The 10000-nt window shown below is 42.3% G+C and overlaps 2 protein-coding genes across 2 annotated transcripts in view; one reads left to right on the top strand and one right to left on the bottom strand.

The window, feature by feature from the left end:
* Positions 1–4550: 4550 nt before the first annotated feature.
* psmb6 (proteasome 20S subunit beta 6) lies at positions 4551–7518 on the top strand. Its single transcript, XM_083531388.1, has 6 exons — positions 4551–4719; positions 6110–6177; positions 6255–6386; positions 6628–6757; positions 6899–7043; positions 7240–7518. The coding sequence occupies exons 1-6, from the start codon at positions 4621–4623 to the stop codon at positions 7365–7367; spliced, it is 702 nt and encodes a 233-aa protein (XP_083387514.1). The 5' UTR covers positions 4551–4620; the 3' UTR covers positions 7368–7518.
* A 63-nt stretch (positions 7519–7581) lies between these two features.
* The window catches only part of kif1ca (kinesin family member 1C, a), an 18827-nt gene continuing 16408 nt past the window's right edge, over positions 7582–10000 (bottom strand). Inside the window, 1 exon segment of the mRNA XM_083531248.1 lies at positions 7582–10000. This exon segment is cut by the window's right edge and continues 167 nt beyond it. Coding sequence (XP_083387374.1) covers positions 9301–10000 — 700 coding nt within the window. The 3' untranslated portion in view covers positions 7582–9300.

Genomic DNA, 10000 nt, shown 5'->3' with positions numbered 1-10000 from the left:
TATCATCTGTTCCAGTCATCATCTGTTCATCTAATCTAATTACCTCCAACACCCTTATCCCAAAACCCCAGAATACCTTCATGTTCCTCAACATAATGTCACCCACTCAGAGAACCTCAAGTATGATCTCTATCTTAAACACTATCAAATAGAAATAACTGTACATGCTCCTCAGACGTTCCTCGAGGGTTCCTTGGAAGGTTAAAGTCTCTAAAATAAAAAAAAGTTTGGATGTGTTAGACAGAACATTTTTAGAGAATTAAAATGTTGTAGTGAAGGATTGATATCGTTCGTGGCAAAGTTATGGAGACACGGCTAATGAGAAGGTTAGCTAGCTTGAATATCTGACTTATTTTTGTAGTGTGAGCTAAAAAGATCCTGTGTGCAGGTAGCTAGCTGATAGGCTAATCATTAGCATATTTCTGCTGAGTGGACGGCTTTTACCTCCTGTCCTGAGTTTCAGAGTGATGGAAACTTTCATTCTCATTTCTTTTCACCAGAAAGAAGCGAAGTCATGCAGGACGTGCCTTCACATACACACACACACACACACACACACACACACACACACACACACACACACACACACGTCACTCAGGCTATGTGAGGGCACTACAAGCTCATGTTGGGAGTAGAGCCTGCAGTTCCCATGGCAACCATGGTAGAAAGCTTCACCTACAGAAAGCGTGAAGCCTCACGGGAGTCGTAGTGCTGAGTGTGTCATAAAAAATACACAAAACTGACTGAGTGTACTGAACACACACACACACACACACACTACTGAAAACACACATATTACTGAACACTCACACACACTACTGAACACACACACACACACACACACACACACACACACACACACTACTGAAAACACACACACACTGCTGAGAAAGTGCAGTAGATCAGAGCTGCATCACACACAGGATCTCATACAGTCAGAATGAACATCATCACTAAAGCAACAAACACAATGATCACAATTCAACACGTCTCCTTTCACTGGAGCCACAACTGCACCTCCACATACATCATCTCCAGCAGAAACACACACACACACACACACACACACACACACACACACACATACCTCCACATACATCATCTCCAGCAGAAGCGTCGATATTCACCTCCTCACACACACACACACACACACACACACACACACACACACACACACACACACACACACACACACACACACACACACAGTCAAGTGAAGTGAAGTCAAGTTTATTTGTATAGCGCTTTTCACAACAGACATTGTCCATTGTCTCAAAGCAGCTTTACACAAATCAACAGTTAAGGTGAATGGTGTGAATTTGTCCCTGATGAGCAGCCGTGGCGACTGTGGCAAGGAAAAACTCCCTTAGATGTTATGACACACACACACACACACACACACACACACACACACACACACACCTTACATCACTCCGGGGTTTTGTGTATTGTTTCAGTGCAGTTTTCCTGGGAATTTGAAATGAAGGTAAATTGTGTGTTTTTGTGCAGGAAATAAAACACAAAAGTACAAATGCTTCATGAAAAAGTTTTACAATTGTTTTGGTGACTTTTTCTTACAGTGTCCAGTTTTTCCTGAAAAGTCTGAAAATGTGTAGCAGCGATCAAATCAGCTTCTTCTCTGTCAGCCATCGTGAAGCAGATGAAGAATCTGTGAGCGCTGACTAGTGACCTGAAAATGCTGATGTTATTGGATGCTTGCTAGATGGCCCTGGTGTCGTCCTGAAAAGGACTTGTCCTTCTTCTCAAACATGTACAGGTCTTCCACAGAGAACATCCCTCCGCCGCTGGAGGTTGGAGAACATGGTGCAGGGGAACAGAAACGAGGTTGAGAGAGTGTTCTAGAACTTCTATCCTTAAATCGCATGGAAAAAACTGCCAGAAGAAGGCGCTCTAACAGGTACGATTACATATTTATACCAAACACCATGCTCAGGGAACGTGTCCTGGATCAACGCTCTGTGACGGTTTTATTCAAAACCAGTTCCTCAACTGATTAAATCCCTTTCTCTCTCTCATTATCTCATTCTCTCTCTCTCTATCTCTCTCTCTCTTTATCTCTCTCTATCTTATGGAACAAGGGACAGAGTGGGATTTGTGTTAATGCTGTTTGGAGGAACACACACACACACACACACACACACACACACACACACACACACACACACACACACACACACACTAATGCTCCTGCAGCAGCTTCCACTGGGTCAGATTAATCACACACCCTGGATGAAAGGATAAAAAAGGACTAGTTTCCCTCCTTCATCTATTTGTCAACACCCTTCCATCCATCCCTTCATCCAAAACTGCAGATACAGAAGTAATATCCTCACTGCGTGTTCTTAGCCTTGTACTGAAAAAAGCCATGAAACAACAACACTATATTATGTTTATTAAAGAGGCCACTGGAACAGACATACTGAGGCCACGCCCCTGGAACCGGAACAGACCGGCCACGCCTCTTTCTTTCACAAATAAGCTGCTTCTTTTCCACAGTTTGGTGTAAATAATCACAACTGTACTGTGGTCAGGAATATTACATACAAACATTTATTTTATTTACATTCATTTGGAAAATGCATTACTTTCTTAAATAAACGAAGAGAAAAATTAAGACGTGTAAGAGAGAGAGAGAGAGAGAGAGAGAGAGAGAGAGAGAGAGAGAGAGAGAGAGAGATGAAGAAAAAAATTCACTGACAGACAGACCAACAGACAGACAGACAGACAGACAGACAGACAGACAGGGGCCTCCAGCCAAATCCAGTACTTGGCTTTAGAGTAATAGGAAAGATTTTTGGCACTTGGAAATAGAATATGTGTGTGTGTGTGTGTGTGTGTGTGTGTGTGTGTGTGTGTGTGTGTGTGTGTGTGTGTGTGTGTGTGTTTTGCTGAGCCGTGACTGTGAGTACATGAGCAATCAATTTTATCTTGGTGCACTTAGAGAACACAAACGTGTGTGTGTGTGTGTGTGTGTGTGTGTGTGTGTGCATCTGTGTTTGTGTGTGTGTTTTCACAGGTGTGCACAGAGGCGCTCGCATGGAAGGATAATGCACACACACACACACACACACACACACACACACACACACACACACACACACACACACAGACATACTCTTTTGTTGTCTCCCAGAAAGCCCTCTCCCTCCGGCACTGCAATGTGGCAAAGGAAGTGGGCCAGTGTGTGTCTGTTTGTGTGTGTGTGTGTGTGTGTGTGTGTGTGTGTGTGTGTGTGTGTGTGTCTGGTGCTGACTTTGCTGTGTTTTCTCTCCTGGTATTAACAGCAGCAGAGTCAGATATCAGTCTGTACTTGTTCTGCAGAGTTAAATATAAACATGATGTTAATAACTCAACACAACTAACAAACACAACCACTGGAAACCACTGGAATAGAAACAACAACTGGAATAAACTCAACTACTGCAGATAACACAAGAATAAACACAACCACTGGAAACCAACCACAACAAACCAGTTTATTTCTGACAAAATCACTTTCCCAACAAAGTGCTCTTTAAATCCCCCCCAAAAGATTCCTCGCTTCTACACCAGTCCAATTATCAAGAGTTTATCTTTTATTTACTCCTTTTTCACACCAATTTAGCATTTTTTGTTTCCTTATGCACTTTAGTCTGATATTATATACAAAATAATACAGTGGAAAAATCCTATAAAAAAAAGTCTTTAATTGGCATCAGAATGAATTTTATTAAAAACTGAAAAAAAAAAAAAAAAAAAAGATTGAAAGAAGAAAATGTTACTAGAAATATACGAGGTGGCACCAAAACGTTTGCAGATTCGCTCTGTACAGTAAAATACTTTATTTATCTACGTGTCCACACGATCACCTTCAAAATAAGTCCACTTGCACAGTAATACAGCGCCTCCTAGCGTTCTTCTGAAACGCGTTCTGGAAGTCTTCTTTCGAAGCGTGTCGAGCATCTTCTGACATTCTCTGAGTAGGGTGGGTGTGAAAGTGAGATCGTGTTGTTTCACGTGTGAGGAAGAGCTCAGGGTGCACACGTGGTCAGAACTGCACCAGTTGCTCAGCTCCAGATGTTCACAGCACGATGTCTTTTGGCACACTGACTTATAAAGGTCGGTGCTCCCTGTGACTGTGTGTGCAGTCTTTTGCTGCCATCTGTTGTCGTGTTACAAAACTAGTCTCGAAACGTTTTGATACCAACGCATACACCCTACACCCTTCACACTCATTCATCATCCTGCCATTTTTATTTATAATTATCTCCAAATCACACGATTATAATCAATCTCATTAAATCAACAATTTCACACACACACAATTATTTGATTTGAATTTTAAATGAAGTCGAATCTAATAAAATCACATTTCATTCCATTTGTTGTATTTTTATTTTTTCTTTAAAAACAAAAACAAATCCAAAGTTTCTTCCTGAAGCAGTTGATGAGGAGCAGCGCATCTGTGCAGCTCAATGGCTGTAGCCGTAACCCAAATGACGTCATATTCAAAAACAAGTTCACTATATAGTGTATATCGGCTCTGTTTGGTTAGTGGAAGTAGTGCGCATATGTAGGGACTAAGACACTGCTTGGGACGCAGGCGGTTAGTGAGCTAAGATGGCGGCGTGTATTACAGCGAGCCGGCGCGGGGAGCCTCTTTATTCTACTCAAAATGATCTGGTGCCGGAATGGCAAAGACAAGAAGTCAGCACAGGGGTGAGAGATTAAAAAAAATACGTGTTTTATTAATATTCTGTTAAGAAAATAAACATAATCATGGCTGCGGATGGTCATATTTGATCTACAGCTTCATGAGTATGAGATGGCAGATTTATGCTAACCAGCTAACAACAGAGCATCGGGTCTAGTTATTAAACACGGAATAAAATACAGACGTATTATATATATTTTTAAGTCAATAATAGGCTTTATTTCTGCGTTTCGGATCTAAAACATATTTTGGTGCGTTAATTACTGTATAAATGCGACTTTGTGTGTGTGTGTGTGTGTGTGTGTGTGGTTTAGCACGGCTGATTGTTTGTAGGGTTAATTTAATTGTATTAATTATATTGCTATATATATATATATATATATATATATATATATATATATATATATATATATATATATATACACTTTTATAACTGTGTTTAACGTTTAAACATGCTAGAACTTAAAGGTAAGACTTTAGTAACAGCATTAACCGTATAAAAATCCTTTTGGTAAGGAAAAGGTATCGCTGCAGAGTCGACTTTTTAAACCGACTCCTTTAGACGTATATGAGGAGTCGACTTTTTAAACCGACTCCTTTAGACGTATGTGAGGAGTCGACTCTTTAAACCGACTCCTTTAGACGTATATAAGGAGTCGACTCTTTAAACCGACTCCTTTAGACGTATATGAGGAGTCGACTCTTTAAACCGACTCCTTTAGACGTATATGAGGAGTCGACTCTTTAAACCGACTCCTTTAGACGTATATGAGGAGTCGACTCTTTAAACCGACTCCTTTAGACGTATATGAGGAGTCGACTCTTTAAACCGACTCCTTTAGACGTATATGAGGAGTCGACTCTTTAAACCGACTCCTTTAGACGTATATGAGGAGTCGACTCTTTAAACCGACTCCTTTAGACGTATATGAGGAGTCGACTCTTTAAACCGACTCCTTTAGACGTATATGAGGAGTCGACTCTTTAAACCGACTCCTTTAGACGTATATGAGGAGTCGACTCTTTAAACCGACTCCTTTAGATGTTTATGGGGAGTCGACTCATCATGTATTTTTATTTACACTCCGTGTGAGTTGCACAATTATTGTATACAAAATTAATGAAATGTTAATTTCAAGTCATGCTGCTACACATTTCATTCACTTAATGTTTATTTACATTTTTAAATTATATTTTAATCTTTTACTGTGAGCAACTGCAAACAATTTCTCTCTGGAATCAATAAAGTACTGTATTTAGATAAAACTCATTTATGGAAAAAAGTTTTATAATAAATAAAAAAAACCCAGATTTTAGAGGAACAAAATAGTGAAGTCTAATTAAAGGATCGACTGTAATTAAAGATCTTAGAAGAGAATCTGTTTCTCTTTCCAGACCACCATCATGGCGGTGGAGTTTGATGGCGGGGTGGTGATCGGAGCAGACTCTCGTACCACCACTGGGTATGAAAAGGCTTTGAGGAAAACCGTTGTTGCTTGTGTGTGTACAGACTAATGTGTGTGTGTGTGTATGGTTTCAGAGCCTACATTGCAAACCGAGTGACTGATAAACTCACCCCGATCCACGACCGTATCTTCTGCTGCCGCTCGGGATCTGCAGCCGACACTCAGGCCATCGCAGATGCCGTCAGCTACCAGCTGAGCTTTCACAGGTGAGACCACGAGGTGTCCGTCAACTCGGATATATGACCTTTTATTAACCCCCTGATAGCTTGAAGCTGCCCCCCCGATGAACTCCATCTGCTCGGTGACCATATTGACCCCTGTTAGTGTGGCGCTGTGTGGAACAACACTGTGTTGATGCTCTGATTAGAGCACAGAATCCTCACCGCATCTGGTTCTCTAAATGTACATTTAATAGCATTTAACACTCGAGCCGTGTGTGTGTTTCAGTATCGAGCTGGATGAACCCCCGCTGGTGCAGACGGCAGCAAACCTGTTCAAGCACATGTGCTACAGGTACAGAGAAGAGCTGATGGCTGGGATCATCGTAGCAGGTTGGGATAAACGGAGAGGAGGACAGGTGAGGCAACACCACAGCAATGTTAAATCCTGGGTTCTGATTGGTCAGACGTTTGTATTTAACATGCTGGTTCTGACGCGTTATCATTTTCGTAGTAACGCTGAGATTTCAGGTTGTTTGAATGTTATTAACGTGTCTCAGGTGTACACCGTGCCGATGGGGGGGATGCTGGTGAAGCAGCCTGTCTCTGTGGGCGGATCCGGGAGCTCGTACATCTACGGATTCGTCGACTCCAACTACAGGAGCGGCATGACCAAAGAGGAGTGTTTACGCTTCACGGCAGAGGGTAATCGAGCAGAGAAAAGACAATAACACACACATGCACACTAAAACAGGAAGTTGTAAAGAAAGGAATCAAGTGTGCACACTGATCCTGTACTATAACCACAATCTTACATACCGCCAAGTTTATATATTCCTAATGAGATGAAGTGCAGCTGCAATGATTTCTCACCGCTCTCTCCTCTTCTAACTCTCCACAGCTTTGGCTCTTGCTATGGAAAGGGATGGATCCTCAGGGGGCGTGGTCAGACTGGCAGCCATCACAGAGGCGGGGCTTGAGCGCAGCGTCATTCTGGGAAATCAGCTGCCCAAAGTTCCCACTTCCTAAAAACCCTAGTGTGTTTTCCGTTAGTTATTTCTCTTCAAACCTGTACCGCATTATTATTTTCCAGTATTGTTTCACACACTACCACACCCGAGCGAACGCTGTCATGTTTTTTCACACTTATTGGAAATAAAAAAACGATTCTGAACCACAACACAGTTGTTTTAAATCTTTACAGCTCGAGAAAACGTGAAAAAAAAGACGAGTGCAATGTGTTGGGTAACATACGAGTCCTTTAATTGTCAAACGTTTTTACGTTGCATAAGATCACGAGATCATCCTGCATGTGGCGAAAAAGCCACAGGTTTAAAACTTCTCTATAATCAAGAGTTAAATAAAGATAAAAGGGTTTGTTAGAAATCAAACGGTAAGAAAAGGAGAACATTCATGCTATAAAGAACTGCACGGAGAAGAAGAAAACCAGAAAATATAGTTAAAGAGCTCAGGAAGGGAAAAAGGGGTGTGTAGCATCCACATCACCGTGGAGACACCACCACCTAGAACAGATGACCTTTTGACCTCTTTGGTAAGTTTCCTCAGCAGGCACAAGACCGAGTGAATTTCATGGCAAAAAGAGTGGGAGGGGCTAAAGGCACATACACCATTATTTAGGCTGATTTAACCAGGGATTAAGCCACACCCACTGAACAAACAGGAAGTGGAGATGGATTACATAATCACTCGGGCTACATCCCAAACACAACTGGTGCAACAGATCACAAAACCCACGGCTCGGATCACATTACAGTTTTTGAGTCACTGATCGGATTGTGTTTTGGATCAGCACAGAAAAGGGAGGAGACTAATCTCATTTGCTTTACATAAAAAAAAAAAAAAAAAAAAAACGTTACAGCGAGAAAATGCTTCCTTTTCAAAGATGCAGGAGGCTTTCACAGGCATTCACTCCTCCACTAGCCGTGTTCTTGACCGAGGAACACGTTCTGTTCACGTGTACACGACTGCTCAGTGTAGTTACGGAAATAACAAAAAAATATACAGGCAGGAAAAACTCACTGAGCTCGTTAAAAAGTTAAGATTAATCCATGGGTCACGTGCTCGCCGAACCGTGAGTCGTGATCCGTCCGGATCAACTGCGATCCGCTGCACCTCTATTACACAGTGTTCTTTTATTGAGAGAGAAATAGTGTTCTATATACACAGATAGTGGAAAAGAGCTAATGAAGAATGACAGTCAAGGTGGCCACACCCTCATCCTGAAACTAATTTAGTTGGAAAATGAAGCAACAAATTCCAGAATAGTAAATATTTTGATGCGTGATTTTTGGACAAAACTCACTCCGTCACACAAGGTAGATTTTGATTTGTTTAGGATATGCAGCAGCCGTTTCCCAAATATACAAAATCCCTAACTTTTTTTTTTGTAAAAACAACCACACCGCACTGCGCATGGCGAGGTGAGCTCCTCCCCCACGTCATATCGCTCACCCACACGCGCACACACTTGTTTATAATATATATTTATATATACATACGATCGATACACAGATCATAAAGATGGTGCTTATAAAAAGGTGAAGGATTGTAGGCATCATGAAGCCTGTAACGTGATTCTCAAGTGTTGAGGGGAAAAAAAAAAGAACGTTGGCAGTTTGCGTGTAAAAACCGTAACGTCATTGCACTGATACGCAAACCGTTTCCAGCTGGTGTGCGATGAGAAGTGTGTGTAGTGTGTTCTCCCCGAGAGTAAATATTAAAATTAATTATTAATAAAAAATAATAATCGCTTCCAGCATTCGGTTTTTTTTTTTTTTTTTTTTTGGAGGGAAAAATAAAAAGTCTCCACTGCAAAAAAACGATCACAAAGCAAAACTAATAAACCTCAAATCCAACTGAACACTTTCTTCATCCTCCATCGTCTGCTCTCATTTCAACATTACCGATTCCTTCATCACTTCCTGTCTCACTCGTAAATCAATCAGGTCTCCATAGGGCTGGTGATGTCATGACGAATGGGTGAGGCATTCACGGGGGGACTGGAACTTTCTCCAGCCCAGTTCTGGATCTTCCCTGGTGGTGAGGATTGAAGCCGAGGAGGAACGTAGTAGTACTGGTTCTGGTGTTTCTGGAACCCTTGCTTGCTCTGCTCGTGATTCTGTTGGGCTCCATCCTGAACCAGGCCCGAGTTTGGGTTATACCAAGTGTACTTCGCCCTCGGGTATGGCCCCGCATCGTCTTTTTGCTCTCCGTCGTTCTCGTGTTGATTCTGAACGAATCCGTCAAACGGGTTTCTTCCCCGGTTGCGAGACCGGTTCCGGTTACCGCGTCCCCTGTTTCCGTGGTTACGCCTCTGCCACTGGCCCTTGTTCGGAGAAGGCGGGGACTGGAAAGTGTGCACAGGAGATGAACAGGAAACGGAATCCTTTTCTTCCTGTTGTGTGTCGGGTTCTCTCTGGTTGGCTGAAGGAACCCAGTGGAAGCCACGCTGCTGAGAATTTCCCTTAAAAGGAAACTGTAATTTCCTCTCTAATGGCGGCAGGAAGCGTCCGGTCCCTGGTAGAAACGGCCCGTTTGGGACACGAGCGGTCTGAGGTGCAGAGAACGTGTTTGGGATGCGTCCTGATCCCCCGCTGCTGCAGAAGGGGTTATTCTGGGGGCGACCCATTTGGGGATTGGCT

Source organism: Silurus aristotelis (assembly GCF_946808225.1).
Source record: "Silurus aristotelis genome assembly, chromosome: 26".
NCBI lineage: Eukaryota > Metazoa > Chordata > Actinopteri > Siluriformes > Siluridae > Silurus > Silurus aristotelis.
The sequence above is the reverse complement of the archived record's forward strand: the minus strand, read 5'-3'. Positions and strand labels throughout refer to the sequence as shown.